Source organism: Streptopelia decaocto (genome assembly GCF_964273445.1).
Source record: "Streptopelia decaocto genome assembly, chromosome: 2".
Classification (NCBI taxonomy): Eukaryota; Metazoa; Chordata; class Aves; order Columbiformes; family Columbidae; genus Streptopelia; species Streptopelia decaocto.
This window is the reverse complement of record NC_138655.1, coordinates 160,614,484-160,631,999: the sequence shown is the minus strand read 5'-3', so window position 1 is coordinate 160,631,999 and position 17,516 is coordinate 160,614,484. Positions and strand designations below refer to the sequence as shown.

The 17,516-nt window shown below is 40.8% G+C and overlaps 1 protein-coding gene across 5 annotated transcripts in view; it reads right to left on the bottom strand.

Annotated features, from left to right (window-relative positions):
• The window catches only part of NKTR (natural killer cell triggering receptor), a 46,105-nt gene that overhangs the window by 18,221 nt on the left and 10,368 nt on the right, over positions 1–17,516 (bottom strand). For 3 of the 5 annotated variants that reach the window (XM_082046374.1, XM_082046375.1, XM_082046377.1), the window contains exons 4-7: positions 13,415–13,522; positions 11,375–11,419; positions 9,555–9,642; positions 610–639 (exon numbers count right to left, since the gene is read on the bottom strand). In XM_082046374.1, the coding sequence (XP_081902500.1) occupies positions 610–639; positions 9,555–9,642; positions 11,375–11,419; positions 13,415–13,522 (271 nt within the window). Of the gene's footprint in view, positions 1–609; positions 640–9,554; positions 9,643–11,032; positions 11,061–11,374; positions 11,420–13,414; positions 13,523–17,516 lie in introns of those variants that run through there. The other 2 variants (XM_082046378.1, XM_082046376.1) reach the window with 2 other exon arrangements.

Below are 17,516 nucleotides of genomic sequence, written 5' to 3'. Positions count from 1 at the left end.
CATTGTACTCTCTTTTATACGGGCAGAGTAAACAGATCATTTCCAATCCATCCTCCCATATCTGAAATTTCATGCACTAGAGAGGTCAAGAATCCATATATAAAGATGTCAAAGAAATGGAGTTTTCCCCAAAGAAGAAGCATTTATGGTTCTATACAAACCAGTATCCAAATTCCCCCTGGCACTGCAGGGACAGTTATAACTGAGGAATCCTCAATTCTCTTCCCCACAGCACATTCTGCCATTTGCCCCATAACTTGTACTTTCAAGAACTAATATATTTTAGGGATAAAACAGCATACCACAAAAAGAGGAGTATCTAAATATATTACACTGGACATTTCAACTCACTGATTTATGGAGTGAGGCCAGCAACCAATTTAAAATAAATTAGCATTAAAGACATTGCAAGTTTTTGACCAGCTTTAGGGAATAAGTTGCAACTCGGTATTTTTATAGAACTGAAACGTTTGGTTTCCATCTTGTTCTATTGTATAATCTTTCCAATAATTAATGTTTCTCTATTGTTCTCCGCTCCCAATATAACATGCAAAGACTTCAAAACTTCACATTTTAGCCATCATTGTAGAGATTATAAAGGGTTCTTACCCATCGAGATGAGGAGCAGGTTTTGTTGTTCTGTTGGACAAACAGCAAGATGGTAACATGGTAAAAAACAAAGAGAATCAGGGATTGAGATGAAGTAAAAGGGGGGAACGGCACAGAAAATAAAGAGGTGAAAGCAAGACAAAAAAATAGTGAAAAATCCAGTTACATACATGGAATTAAAAAGACTTCACAGATTATACACACAGATCTTTTCAGCTTTTACATGACATCTCTCGCATCTAATTGTGCAAACTTGAAACTTGTACCAAGTAGCATTTTCCGCATGCAATAAACAAACTTTGGATTGGCTTGGAATACACGTTCAAATGTAACTCGCTAACGTTTTTAATCGCGGAGAAGACACAATTTGGAATGCAATTTAATGGAATTTAAGTGTTTCTGAAATTGTTAAGTCCTTATATTACAAGGTGACTTTCAAATCAGTTCATTTTAAAAAGAGTTACCATGTTATAGGCTCTTTGCCTCCCCCGCCCCGTTAATTTCTTACTCTCCATTCACTCAATTGGCCTCATGACTCGGACCATAAAGCAATTTTTCCATCTTTAACCACCAAAACTACGGCACTTGGGCTCATCACCTCCCAACACAATACAAATGGACATTATACGCTACCCTATAGTTTAATTCTGCCATAAAATACCATAAAATCCCTATTTTTCAGCCTCCCACTCTGGGCTGTTTCTAGAAAGAGAAACGCAGCTGCGTTATATTTTGGACGCTTATCCTAAAAGGCATTTGGAATTGCAGCAAATATTCAAGGTTGTGAGTAGGGAATTCTACGGTAAGATTCGCCTTTTGGATGCTAACGCTGTGACCTGGTATCTCTCTATATCCTTTTTCAATAAATATTAATTACTTTTACAAATAAGCCTTCGTGATGTTGCAAAGGGAACCTTGCTATGCAGGCAAATTGGGTATGGAACAGAACTTGCATTAATCTTATATATTGGGGAAGAAAAACCAAACCAGAAATCAAGATAATTCGCATTTATTTTACTATTTGATAACATTCTTCTCTCATCCCCAGGTATTATTTTGCTTTCTTCCAATGGACTCCCCTCAAATAATCACGGATGCTTTATCTAAATTGACCATAAGGTAGATGTGGTACAATGAAGTCACTGGTAGAACAAAATACCAATTTTTGAGCACGGATCATGAGTTTTGAGCTCTTAGGTCCCAAATCACTGCAGTGCTGGGACACAACTGTGGACCAGGAGTGGTTACACTCTTGAGTTTTGGGTCTTTAAGCTCCAAATGCCGCCCAGACCTTCCTTCTGTAACGCTAAATAATACAGAAAACTTATGAAAAGCAGGGAGAAAAAGGCCAGCAAAACAACATTGAATTTCTAAGTAGTAGGGGGTGCTGATTATTTCTCCCTCGCTAATATTGCTACAAACGGAAAATGTTCTTCCAGCTTTGGAAGCTCTTTAAGCCAAAGTTAACGGCATTAACAACCTGCTGTTAAGTCCACATTTAAGTGGGTTTAATTATAAAGCTGATTTAAAGCAGCAAAAAAGAAAAAATAGGAGCGGGTTACTTCAATGAAACCAGAAATACACAAGACTTAGTGCTTCAAATGAGCTGGAAATAGCAATGGGTTCAACCAGACTGGAGTAGCGTGCTCCTTTAATTAAGCAAATTACCTGTAGGGTAGTCCTAAATAAGCAAAAAAAGAGGAATAGGTGGTACGTTAAAACCCATGTAGAGGTTTCTTCTATTACACTGGCAATTTGATGGCTAAAATGAGAGGATTTCTGATTGACTTGTGTTCGTGAAGTGAAAACACAAGGAGAAGCGTCACCCAGAAAGAACGACAAGGAGTGTGGGCAGCGGAAACTCAGCTCCTCGTTGTGCTTTGCAAAGCTCTCTCACCTCCACCAAGGGGCTGTGACGTGATTTATTCTGCAAACGCGCACTTCAAAAGACCAGTTTTCTGCAGATGTTTTGCCTTTCGATCCTTGCGCGTTCGCTTTGGCTTCAAAACTGAATCAGAAGAAACTCGCTGCTTTGGGCTCGAAAAACCCAGAGTTCCTCCCCCAAAGTATTTTATTTCAATTTTTCTATATGTAGCTATTATAATTTAAAGCATTTAATCTGCCTTTAATATATACTATCATCCAACTTACTTAGAGAAGGATAAATAAATTGGTTTGAATTGGTTTAAGATACCGCTGAAAAGCGTCTTGTTGATCAATCACCCACCCTTCCCAAAAACCTCAGTCCTCACAAATTCAATGCACATAACAATATGATCAGAAAAACGAGAAAGATTAAAAACAGAGAGAAAAGAAAGGCAAGGACACAGCCTTAGAGGAATGAGACATTACCTTTGGAGCGCACGGTGTAACAGTTTCTGTAAATTTTACACAAAAATGGCAGAAATAAATTGTAATACATTTCCAGACAAAAACCGAGTCTACACTTTATTAAACACAACTTTACAATTCATATTTAATCAAGTCGTATGCACAACAAGGATGCCTAAAAGAGGGCTCTAAATTTTCTTTAGGATACAAGGGACTTTGACAACTATGGGAAGTTCTCCTGAAAAGCAACAAGGAAACTAAAGACACAACCTGCTTGGATACGTTATTATAAAAATAAATGGTTAGAAAAGAGAGTCCTCCCGCTCCCCTCCAAGTGTCTGGATCCAGCAGAAGCATTAGAACCCATGCGCAACTTGAAGCAGATGAATAACTGATTTAAACGGGATTTTAATTCACATGCTCGCAGTGCTGTAGGCGTTGAAACGCTCTACTAAACCCAGTCCTAAGCAGAAACTGCACAGGGTGGCCCAGCGCAGCTTAAAATTTTTGATTTACAAATGCAATGCATTTGATGACTTCACACCTTTTGTAATTAGGTGATATTTTCCTTCTAAAACTACAAAAAAAATAGGTGTTTTCTCTAAAAGACGTGAATTGCTGTTAGATTGCTTGTGTTCAGAGTTATAGTAAAACGCACACATCCAATAAAACCCCCCAACTGCATCATCGCTTGAGCTTATAATTTATTTGCCTCCCAAATAAACTATTCGTTCTTAATTGTGTCTCTGCATAATGTATTTCTTATTTATTCCAAATCAAAGCATCCTGTGAACGCTTCCACACCGGCTGGTGCTTTTACATCAACTTTTGACCAAGCCAACGGCACCTCTTTGGGTACCGCGTTTACAAATCCCACTTTTGCTCGGAGATAACGCAACATCAGCCCCTTTAAGGTGATTTTTTAAAGATTTTATATGACTGTTATATCTTCAAAAATTAATTCAAAGGTATTTCACTCGTGGTAAAAAGAGTTGACTAGAAAAACACCTATTTTGGGACACTGAAAGATTTAGAGAAAAGGGCTTCTAATAAGCTGGTAACATTCAGATATCGTTTGTAAAATCAAAACAAGAGTCCTGACAACTTATTTCATCCTTCATGTCGATGAAAGCGATTAGTTTGAATTTAGTATCTAGGCACGGCACACACACACAAAACATTAAGACAAAAGAAGATGTTTAGTTTTGAGCAGGAAAGAGATTAAAACATTAAACCAACCCTTGATGTGGAAAGCAAAAATAACATCTAGCACTAATAGCAAAACAGCCTCAAGTTTTCAATGCCGTTGGAACACAGGGGCAAGAAATCCAAGCGTTAGAACTCAGAGAACACAAGCGAGGACTCCCCGTGCAGTTGTAACAAGGGCACATTCCTCAGTAAACTACACGGTTAAATAATGAGGCAATAAATTAATTACTACGCAAAATTTCCCAATGACAAAGAGGTTGGTTACTTTTTGTTTTGGTTGTTTCCTATTGCTTTACGCTTCGTTCTGCACGGTCAATTCTGTTTTTCTAGGAAGGGCAGCCTGACATTCAATGTGACAACGGAAGGCAAGTGCGAGGATTTGTAGGATCAGAAGTCTCGTTAATTTTTTAGCGCTTTATCTACCCATTCGCACAAAGCTCCACTTTTGTATCACGACTTTCCCTCCTAGCAGGTTGGGTACAGTCACAAAAATGATGGAGTTGCCATAAAGAGACAAGTTCCCGTTATCAGATGAGAAGGAGAATGAATTGCTCAAGAAGAACATCACCCAACAAGCTGGAACATCCAAGAACTCTAAATCGGAGACACGTCCTGTTCAACCTGTTCATCGGTGACCTGGATGAAGAGACTGAGGGCACCCTCAGCCAGTTTGGGCTGACACACCAGTGAGACCTGGACAGGCTGGACTGGGCAGAGAAGAACCTGATGAAGTTCAACAAGGGCAAGTGTAGGGTCCTGCACCTGGGGAAGAACAACCCCAGGCACCTGTACAGGTTGGGGTGGACCTGCTGGAAAGCAGCTCTGCAGAGAAGGACCTGGGAGTTCTGGTGGACAACAGGGTGACCATGAGTCACCAATGTGTCTGTGTGGCCAAGAGGCCAACGGTACCTGGGGTGCATAAGGAAGAATGTGAGCAGCAGGTCGAAGGAGTTTGTTCCTCCTCCTCTACTCTGCCCTGGTGAGGCCACATCTGGAGTTGTGTGTCCAGTTCTGGACTCTCCCCAGTTTAAGAAGGGCACGGAATTACTGAAGAGAGTCCAGCGGAGGCTACAAAGATGCTGAGGGGTCTGGAGCATCTTTGTGATGAGGAGAGACTGAGAGAGCTGGGGCTGTTCAGCTGGAGAAGAGAAGCTGAGAGGGGATCTCATCAATGTTTATAAATATCTCAGGGTGGGTGTCAAGAGGATGGACCAGACTCTGTTCAGTGGTGCCCAGGGACAGGGTGAGGGGCAATGGGTGCAAACTGGAACACAAGAGGTTCCACTTGAATTTGAGAAGCAACTTCTTCCCAGTGAGGGTGGCAGAGCCTGGCCCAGGCTGCCCAGGGAGGTTGTGGAGTCTCCTTCTCTGCAGACATTCCAACCCGCCTGGACACCTTCCTGTGTGATCTGCTCTGGTGAACCTGCTTTAGCAGGTGGGTTGGACTGGATGATCTCCAGAGGTCACTTCAACCCCAACCATCCTGTGATTCTGTGACCTAAAGACATGAACTGTATTTGTGCAACGCTCTAGACACCCTTCCCCAATAACTAATAACAATATTAATATTCTTCTGCAGCAGTTCCAAACAGATATTGGAGCATATAGAAAAAAAGGAAGGTTCTTCTAGAGTGGTTCCTGTCAAGCTTTACTCCATCCCTAGGGACGGTGTCAACACAGAAATAGGATAATTAAAAGAAGATTAACGTGCTCAGGTGTTGCTAAATAACTGGTGGTTCTAAAGAAGTTATTCACAGAAAGGAAGCAAATTAATACTGGCGATAGCTGAAAATATACCTTAAGTCTGTCTTCAACACAAACCTGCAATAAAACACTACAACAGATCCCTTTGGGTATAGAAAATGGAAATCCCAATATTTCGCAAACATTCCAAACATTCCGAAGGGATGGTGTTTATGACCTTTCTGCTGGATTTCAACAAGATGCCTTTCTTCAGCCTGGGAAATGTTTCTCAGACACGTGCGAAGACACTCGGCCTATTTTAAGTGCATAAGTGTGAAAAACAATCCTGCTTTAGCTAAACGTTCTCCTTTCAACCCAACTGTTGGTCCTATTCAAGTCAGAAAAAGAGAAGAAGTGGGGGAAGTGAGGCAACAAGCATTAAACACAGCACTTCTGACACTATACGTAGGCACTTCTGGCTCTTTATTCTGCTTTTGCATCTTGGTTTCTACCAGTGTTCTAATTTATGTCCATTATTTCTACACTGGCTTCACTGGAGCTTCCTATCAACTCTTCCTCTTGCTTTTCCAGCCTCAGTTCTCTGTTGTTGCTTATAAACGCTTCAACCTCAAATTCTCAATGAATCAATGAAACTGGCGCTACTTTAGGACCGCTCAGATGCTCATCTACATTAAGATTAGTCTGGAGCTTCTATTTCGAGTCAAACTGATCACTCTTGAGCAAGAATAGTTATTCCAAGTGACACTTTTCTTTGGCAAAACCAGGAAAGTGTTTCTGATGAGCAAGAGACACTGTTCTAGTCAGGATTCCTGCTGCTATTTTAGCCCTTGGACAAATACTTATATAAAAGAAAGTTGTGCGCTCCTTGCCTGCTACATTCAACACGTCTATGACAGAGAAATACAAAGTTCTCATCCCTGGAGTTATCTGTGAATAAAAAGTTCAACCATCTAAAGAAGTTCAGATGGAGATTAACTATTTTCCTTTCTATAAATTTAATCAATAAAACTAAACATGCTCAAACCATTAATATCAATCTAAAGGCTGGCACTGCTGACTGCCTTTCACACCATTTTCAGGTGAAACACCTGAAGAACATATTTCCTAATGCTAAACTACTGAATAACTGAGCATTCTTTAAAGAAACACATTTTAATTTCAGCTTGAAGTGTCTCACTAAAGGAAATGAACATATTTTAGCAACGAAAAGCTCAACATCTGCACAGTGCAGCCCCTAAAAGAATCAGATAATTGTCACCAAGCAAGACTTAACTGCTTTAATATATTGCGTTTTCAAGTCAGAAAACTGCCCCAAGTCCTTAGCAGTTGTGTCTTGACATTCAAACTCTCCATGTTAAGAAGCAGAAACCATTAAGAAAAATATACAAAAATACAAGTTGTTAAACTATGTGTTTCACCATCCGTCCCTGGCTATTTGTAAATTGAGTCTAATGTGAACCTGACTTTGCAACTGACTGTGTATATACATATATACACATATATATATATAAAAAATATATGTAAATACACACACACACACATATATATATATATATATATATATATATACAACTGCCTTTCCAAGCAACCTCAGTGTCTTCTGTAATTATACACATTCATTCTCAGGATCAGCTGCAGTACTGGATAAACCTCACCAATTAAACCGGGACTTGACTTGATCCACTTGCCTGACTTTAAGACAAGCTGGTGCCATTTAAGACACTATAAAATATCCCCAAAACCTGCCCAGGGGAGGCAGGTAAGACCTAAAACCTTCTCTCCCAGCAGCAAAACAGCAGGTAGGACACCCCAGGACCCTAAAAATGGCTTGAAATTCCTACAAAGAGCTGAGGTGAATCTAGTTTACATAGAGACAACTACATTTAAGCATCTTACTCTGCCTGAATTGCCAAACACTTTCTTTTTACACTGTTTTGATTAAAAAACCCCAGAATTTTTAAGAAAATTGCACCTTTCCAAATACTTCTTAGATACTGTTCATTTTATTGTCATTATTATTATTAATTATAAATGATAATTTAGGATCTAACACAACCTTAAGGTTGTTTCGGTGTGTGGGGCGGGACAAGGTGTTTACGTCTGTTAAACCTCATTGATTTAGGTCTGTTAAACCTCACTGAACAGATAAGCTGAGTCTAAGGGAAAGAAGATGATTTCGAATCAAACGCAGGAGAGAAAAGAAACTTTAGAGCCCTCAAGTTATAACTCCTGGACTGATGTGACACAGGAAGTTTTCATGTGTATCGTTCAGATAAGCTTAAAAATGGAAAATTGCGACAAGGGAACCAAAAGAGAAGACACCGAGTAGTAAATAGTGAACCCATGTCTTGCATGGAGTATATTAAAGCACAGAGGGTTTTTTTTAGAGAGAGATTGTTTTCCACATTAATGCGTCTACATCCCCATTCAGATTTACTGAAAGGAAGCACAACATCTACAATTTCATTTCAAGGTGATAAAACCCGTATTTTTGACACGATTTTCTCTCTATGGAAAGTCAGAACAGCGGTAACTGCGAAAGGTTCCTATTCATTTTCCATTTTTAGGGCATTCTTTAGGAAGAGACCTAAAAATGTCTCTTATCTGAACTTCATCATATCATACTGAAGATCTTTTTCAGGCAAAGGAAAAACTACAAAAAGATCCTTGAGGACAATTTACTCCTTAGCGAAGGCAGTGAAGCGCCATTCATTCTGATCCCCCAAGAAAGATGGCAAAGAAAGGACAGTTTCTCTAGTTAAATAGCTACACGACAATTCACTTTGGAAAACAACAAGTGTTATTTCACAAAGTTCTTCTCAGCACAAGCCCAAAGTTCTAATCCAGATCCTTCCAAGTGCAAACTGTTAAACATGAATAGGAGGAATTAACTGGATGAATAGTCACATTAAAATTAGCAAGTTTAAAAATACTAACACTGAATATAGAATACACCTACTTTAACCAGAAGACCCTGATGTATCAGACCTGAGTATTTATTGATGGTAGAGAGTCATGTGTTTAATAATTTAACAGAATTTAACAGAACACGGCTACACACTAGAATGGATTATTATTAAGGTAATGAAGGGAAAAATCTGATTATCAGCACATTGTTTTACATGGTGTTGGGACCGAACTAGTTGGTTGATGTACGAGTAAACAGGACTATGCGGCAATAGAGAAGAAAAGCACACGGGGAACAAACGCTCCAAAATAATAATAGTAATAATAATGATAATAATAAACCCCCAAACCCAGGATGAATAAAACCGTTACTCCTCCCCCGAACCACACCCCCCCCCCCCCAAATTAAATCATAAATCATATTTTAAAGGGCACATGCAAACCCACCTCTGGATCCCACTCCCATCTGCATACAATGCTCACCATTGTAATTTGCAGATAAATCTGTTCAGATTGGGTCGGTGCATACAACAAATAACCTCTTTTCCAGACACTAAGAACTTATTGCATAAGCCGTATTTTTAGGGTAAAAAGCAATAAAGAAGGAACATCCACATAGTAGCAGCTTCTAATCCAAATGAAGCAAATTACGATTACTGTTTCCTCTTACCCACTCAACCCTACTTAAAATAAGGCGGATAACATCATTATAGATAATTTAGCAATACCATCTTTCTCATGAACAGCGCTTCTCTGCTTAAGAAAAGCTCGACTGGCGTATTACAGCTACTCACATGAAAAATTGGGAACCATTGGTATGTTTCCCTCGGTTTGCCATTGACAAAAGGAACGCTCTGTCATGTTTGAGAATAAAGTTTTCATCTGTTTGAAGAAAAAATATGGTTGTCAGATTTTTTTCCTGCCCGGGAAGGCAAGTTTAATTTACTTAGTAACTTATGGATGTTATAAGGAGAAATTCTTCTGCTGCTGAAGAAACATGAACAGGTTGCGGAAACAAATAATCAAGTTTAAAGCCTCTTAAAAGCGACAGTAATAGCAGTTATGAGACAAAGCATTTTTTCATCAAGTTTCAGATATAGCGCAAATATTTCTAATAAAGGCATCTTAGTGTCCTCAGTAACATGAGATTCTCCCAGACTTGGATTTAAATCCAGTATTTTCTGGATAACAAGTTGGGTGGACTTATATCCTAAATCAGGACTTAATATACATGATACTGTTATTTATATGCAGCATGTGCCTCGGGTATTAGGGAAATATCTAGAGAAAAAGGTATTTTCCTGGTATGGCATGTGAAAAGATACGCACTTATCAATCTAAAACTGCAAGTTTCATAATGTACAAGGGAAAAAAAAAGAAAAACAACAATAAAAACCTAGATAGTGGAATGAGAAACTAAACATATTCTTCCTGCGGCCTAAGTATCAAATTAGTTAAGACTAAACTAAACACGCGTTTTATACTCCAGTGAATTAAAGAGGACTGTGGGTTGTAGAGTGTAATATAAAACTAGATCTTCTGGAGCTCATTTTCAAAGCTAAAAATAGGAATTTGAGTCCACAAAGCCGTTATTTTGAAGGTTATATGTCAGAACACGCTGCTCTAGCACTCACCGCCTTTCCAAACAAACCCTAGTGCATTTTTGGCAAAAGGATTTACTGGAGGCTTTTTGAACTAAAGGCTGCAATGCTCCAACACCAAACTACGCCTGGGTTTGAGACAAACTTAATGACATGTGCTTAACCACGCAGAGCTGCTTAAAAACCATACAGAACCATAATAAATACACGATAGCGCCTTGATTAACATTTCAATACTAGAGTAACTACCTTGTTTTTTTACAGTAAAGAATTGTATGGCTTGAAACAAATACTTGATAAACTCACCATTTTCCTTCCCACAACAGATTTTCAAAAAAGAGGTAAACACGTATTGATTTACAAATTCTTAGCATGTAAAGAGTCAAAACACTTTTTGAAATGAACACTGAGCATACAAACCTTGAATGGGGAAAGGGAGGAAAGGGACATTAACAAAAGAAGAAATAACTGTTTAGAGCTGGAAAATAGGCCAGTATTCTTGGTCAGAATAAGTCATTAACCCTCAGAAAGGTTAGACACAGAACTCTTCATTTCTCCAAGCAACACAGATACCCATCTACAAACGGACGTTATCAGTTGTCTAAATATTTACTAGGGAGGGTACAAGGGAACAGAGTTTGAATTTGTGTTACTGAGCTTTTGTCTCTTACCTTTTCATTTTGCAAAAGACCACATTCTCTATAAACAAAAGAATATGTTGACAGTTTTAGGCAGGAAGATAGGAGTTTATTCATGAATAAAGTTGCCTAACCTCCATGCTGAAAGTCATGTTTAACCAATAATGTTAGCCTTAATTAATTGTCAGTTAAAGTTAAATATTACAAAAAAAAAAAAAATATCTGAAAGTCATGCATATAAAAATAATTCTCATGCAACATTAATTTCATGCAAAAGGTGATCTATAAGTAGACCTGTTTTCATTAAGTAGCTTGGGAATCAAGACTTATCTCAGAACTGAATAAAGAAGCTGAAAAAGACATATTTCCTCTTACCTTTAAAATAGCCACCATAAATAGATTCGCCTCCTTTTCCATTACCTACACGTTAAAAAGCATGAATTAAACCTTTTGTTTCATTTATGAGAAAAACTGCAGGTAACAGTCCACCAGTTTATAATAAACCGGGATACTCCAGTTACTGATATCTGAGTATAATGATTCTCTGATAGGCTCCTTAATATTTTTAAAAGGCACAGCAGCACATTATCCTGTTGACACTGAAAATACTGAGAATGAAGATGAAGATTGTCTTAGTGCCTCTGAACACAGGGAAGGCTCAAGTGAGGCTCCAAGTGCTAATCCTCACTGGTATTTGCTAAAGCGACAGCAAAACATAGATCATAGAATTGTTTTGGTTGGAAGAGACCCTGAGGATCATCGAGTCCAACCATAACCTAAATCTAGCACTAAACCATGACCCTAAGAACCTCGTCTAAACGCCTCTTAAATCCCTCCAGGGATGGTGACTCCAGCACTGCCCTGGGCAGCCTGTTCCAATGCCCCACAGCCGTTTGGGGAAGAAATTGTTCCCAAGATCCAATCCAAACCTCCCCTGGAGCAACTTGAGGCCATTTCCTCTTGTCCATCGCTCGCTACTTGGGAGGAGAGACCAACACCCCCCCAGCTCCAAGCTCCTTTCAGGCAGTTCAGAGATCAGAAGGTCTCCCCTCAGCTTCTGTTCTCCAGCTGAACCCCCCAGGTCCCTCAGCCGCTCCCATCACACTTGTGCTCCAGCCCCTCACCAGCTTCATCACCTCCTCTGCACTCTCTCTAGTATTTCAATGTCCTTCTTACGATGACAGGCCCAAAACTGATCCCAGGATTCACGATTTGGCCTCCCCAGCGCCGAGTACAGTGGCACAATCACTTGTCTAGGCCTGCTGGCCACAAGCCAGGATGCTGGTGGCCTTTTTGGCCACCTGGGCACACGCTGGCTCATGTTCACCCATTATCACCAACACCCCCAGGTCCTTTTCCCCCAGACACTTTCCAGCCGCTCCTCCCCAGCCTGCAGCGTTCATGGGGTTGTTGTGACCCCAGTGCAGGACCCGGCACTTGGCCTTGTTGAACCTCAGACAACTGGCCTCAGCCCATCGATCCAGCTGGTCCAGAGCCCTCTGTGTGGCCTTCCCACTCTCCAGCAGATCAACACCCCACCCAACTTGGTGTCACCTGCAAACTGACTGAGGGTGCACTCGATCCCCTCATCCAGATCACTGATAAAGAGATTAAAGAGAACTGGCCCCAGCACTGAGCCCTGGGGACACCACTGGTGACGAGCCAACAACTCAATTTGGCTCCATTCACCAAGCAAAAAAAAGACCCCAGTAGGTACAACCAACAATCTCACCTGGCTCAAAGAAGCTGAGAGAGCACTGGAACAGATAAGAAAGTAGCTACTGGTTTTAAAGGCACTTGTATGTGACTGTCAAAACAAAATATTCCCTCACTGTGCCTATTTTATCAGGGACAAGATTTCAGGATCCAGTGAAGACGCTCGCTTTGATGAGGACATTTCAGGGAAGGACAACTGGCTAAAACATCACGTTGTTCACATACCGCAGGGAAGGAAACAAAGAAACTCCTGGAAACATGTCCTCTTGGAGACCTATCCATTAAACACTTCTAGCTCATTAACTTAAAATAATTAAAAAAGTAAACTTATTCAAATAGCGAGGTCCCTGTATCAACAGAGCATTACTAGTGTTGCCTCTACTGCAAACACAAAAGTGAAAAGCAGTTTGGATTTGAATTCTGTTTTAAGAAGATAGGGGTTAACTCCAGAAAGGGTTGGTTTCTTCTTTAACTTAGCACGTTTTCTAAATAAATATCGCTTCAGTTGAAACATTTCAGAATTACAAACATTAACAAATAAACAGGTAATCTATGCTATACTTTACAGCAAATAAAATACTCATTTTGCCATTGTAATGCTTCATCATTAACTTCCATTTCTAAAGTCACATTATAACCATTTAAGTTTCAATATTTCTGTTCTGCTTCAAACATTTCAGGTTTAAAAGTGTATTTTACCTTCGCTGAAGTCCCCACCCTGAATCATGAAGTTTTTAACCACCCGATGGAACGTGGTGCCTTTGTAACACAGCTTCTTCCCAGTTGTTTTGCCAATTCCTTTTTCACCTGCAAGAAGGTTGAAAACAAAAAGGCGGCTACAGATCGTTAATGACCCAATTCCAAGGGTTCTACCTCCTTAGCGTTAATGAATTTAAGACAGTTATCAGAATAGCACAACTACAGGAGATAACACAGTCCTACCTGTTGCCTTTTTTCTGCCCCAGAAAGACTCATGTACAAGGGGAAATTAGGTTTCTTCTTTAAAAAATTCCTTCCCTCTCACAAAGGAGTGAACTTATTAGCAAGCTACTCAGGACAATTTCTAAGAGTTCACAGTTAACAATGGGTTAACTATTTTCTGTGGTTATAGCTCACACCAGCATCCTTTCCAAACCACTTAGATGTGATGTGCCAGCTGAATCCCAGGACAGAAATCGGAGCTCAGAACTCGGGTACAACATGATCCACTCTTGGAAATGTGGTGATTTGTGAGAAAAACACCCCAGAACCTCAAGCGTCATTAAGTTTCCTTCCAAAATTCAGCAGAAAAGCTGCACTGGGTATGTGGATGAGGGCACCATGACCTGTTCTATAGGCAGGAGTTCTATGTAGTAGGTTTATAAGGGATTTATACTGGTCCAGTTGGGGAACACACAACAGTCCCTGACTTTGACTGCCAAGTAGAGGGGAGCTGGTAGAATACAGCAATTAAGAGTAATAAGTATATTATACAGCTAAAATCGTATGAAAACCACATGTGCAGGAGATATTCTGCAACGATACAGAACAAACAACCCAATGTTCAGCTTCATCCCATCACCTCTTATGGAACAGGTCAGAGACATTTAACCGGTATGTCCTGTGCCTTGTAGTGCCCTCAGGTGTGTCCGTGGACCTGTTACGGAGAGCCAACCCCCCCACTTTTGCAATCTATAGTTCCTACACCACTAATTAACTAATGGCCAAATCACCCCAAATCTGCTATTCTAACCAGCCCATTGCTGTCAGGATAAGGACAAAGAGCAGTTTGCGACACAAAACCCACCCATGGCATTGCTGTTTATCATACTTGTAGACGCCTTTGCTCAGAAAATACAAATTATTTTCCATTACCCTCACTCTCCGTACCCTCCTCCTACCCTATTCGTATTTTCCACAGAAGTTATCCAATCAAAGCTATTTATTACAGCGATGGACACAATCCCTTAACCCCCCAAACACGAGGGGCCCAGAACTGGACACAATACCCTTCTAATCCACCCCAGGTACCATTGGCCTTCCTGGCCACAAGGGCCCAGTGCTGGCTCATGCTCATCCTGCTGTCCCCAGGACCCCCAGGTCCCTTTCCCCTACACTGCTCTCAAACAGGTCATTCCCCAACTTATACTGGAACCTGGGGTTGCTCCTGCCCAGATGCAAGACTCAAGATGAAACTCCAGAGGTTTTAATTTCAAAGCAAGGAGCCTCTCGCTGTCAGAGCAGACAACATTCACAGCAGCCAGGTCTATTTCTGACAACACCACCCGGTTGCAGGAAGGCAGCCGGAATCACCGTGTCCTCCCCCATCTGCTGCTGACAAAAACATCCCGCTCTGCCTCACGGAGATTCCGGGGGGAGCGGGAGGCGTGATGACGGGCACAGCATTTCAAACATCGGCCGTATCGAACACTTGAGACAAGCGAAAAGGCTCTTCACAACGACGTGACAGAAGCGCACAGCCCAAATCAAGTTGCTACGAGGTCCATAACGGCGTGAGGACACGTTAACCCTGCAGGTGTGATTGCTTTATCAGATACAGCGCAGATGGGTACGCACATGTCTAAGGAAAAGAAGATGCTGGATTGGCCTAACATGCAGAATTCTGAATTTATGTAGTAAAAAAGTGCAAAACGCTCACAGTCTGTGGCTAAGATATTCCACTATGTGGGCTACACAATCCAGAATGGGACAGCATCCCCTTTCTATTATACACTACATGTTATGCTTCCTTAGATAAGCACAGACCTCACATATGGCTACAAGACACCCGCACCAGAAAGTGATGCTGCACTGAGTAAACCTCCAGTGATTCAAAGACTTCTTGCAGTTCTGGGCTCCCCAGTTTAAGAAGGGCACGGAATTACTGAAGAGAGTCCAGCAGACGCTACGAAGATGCTGAGGGGTCTGGAGATCTTTCTGATGAGGAGAAACTGAGAGAGCTGGGGCTGTTCAGCTGGAGAAAAGAAGCTGAGAGGGGATCTCACCAATGTTTATAAATATCTCAGGGTGGGCATCAGATGGACCAGACTCTGTTCAGTGGTGCCCAGTGACAGGATGAGGGGCAACGGGCACAGACTGAAACACAGGAGGTTCCATCTGAATATGAGGACAAACTTCTTTACTGTGAGGTGCCAGAGCCTGGCCCAGGCTGCCCAGAGAGGTTGTAGAGTCTCCTTCTCTGGAGACATTCAAACCCACCTGGACATGATCCTGTATGATCTGCTCTGGTGACCCTGCTTGAGCAGGTGGGTTGGACTGGATGATCTCCAGAAGTCCCTTCCAACCCCAACCATCCTGTGATTCTGTGACCAAAAGCTAAAGACAAAAGGTATACTTGGTAGGAATTAAAATTTCTATGATGACTGAAGTTCTACGAACGCACTCTGCAGGAGTCAGGGGAGCCCAGCTTCTCGAAGCAAATGACTTACTTGGTCACTGAAGGTGCTACAGCAACTCATAACTCTAAAAATTTAAAGCAACCCTTCATATCTCAGTTCTGGTTGCCGGAGTTCAGTGCAATCTTACGGGTCTACTTTTATCTCCCGTCACAGCACTGCTGCAGGAAGGCAGACACAACGGTTGACAGGAAAAAATAAGAAACTCAGGCAAACTGAGAAGCAACACAGATGAATACAAGAATTTATGTTGGCCATGTGGCTCTAGCCCCCAAGCTCAGCCATCCTGAGCTCAAGTTTGAGAACTACCATGGCAGAAAAGAGATGGCTTCTAGCCACAAAAGAAATGAATATAATCTAATTCTCTTAAACATTACATTCACCAAAAGAAATGCAATTACTTCAGGTTCTTCTGTATGCCTTTTTTTGTCCCCTGCAGAATTTAATTATCACGTTTATTAGCAAATTTCTAAAGATACCTGTCAAATCGTCATTCTGCCCTATAAGTACAGGGTAGTAACAACAATTTGCAAGAATGAAGCAAATGTTTCAGGTACTTTTTAATTCTGCAAGTCCGATCTCAGAAACAGACCTCCTAACTTTCTGCTCACTCTCAAATGTTCTTATAATTCAAGACAGGTTCCAGCAGAAGACGTCAACGAAACCTGCACAGCCAGATATAGAACAGAATTCCAATCGGGATGCATACAAAGAAGTCACACTTGTTTATTTTTAAGTTATTTCTTCTGCTTGTTTCACGCCTCATCACCTCCAACACCTTTTCCTTCCTTTATCTCCACCTACATTTTTCTAGCAAAGCTGCTCTAAGGATTTAAACAATCCTACGGAGCTCCAGAACTCGAGGCTCAGACATCACACTATTCAGTCTCCTCAGTCTCTCATTTTATTTCTTACCTTTTGTAAATATCCTGATTAAGATAAATTGCAAGCGAGTTCCCATCTTTCTATGATAGCTGTATCATTCCCATCCTGTCTATTCCTAAATATCTCTTTAAAAAGCATCAATGATTAAAAGAAAACCAACCAAACAAAACTCAGTAAGTAAAATAAAGAGTTGGCACAGACCACACAGACCTCAAAAATAGATGAAATATGTACCGTACCTTCCACAAGTTCACAGTACTATAAAGCTCTGCTAAATCTTCACAGAGAACACACCACATTCTGGGATCTGAACTCGGACAAGATGAGCTTTAAGGAGTTAATGCATAAGCACATCAACAAATTTGTTTCACAACCAGTTAGCAAAAAGCTCTCGCTAAAGCCAGATGTTAAAATGCTGCCTGGAAAGTCTTGCTGGAGTGTTTAAATGATTTGGAAAAGAGTTATTTTATATAGAAGGTAGAGGCTATGCTGGTGCGGTTAATTCAAGGTATATTGCAGAT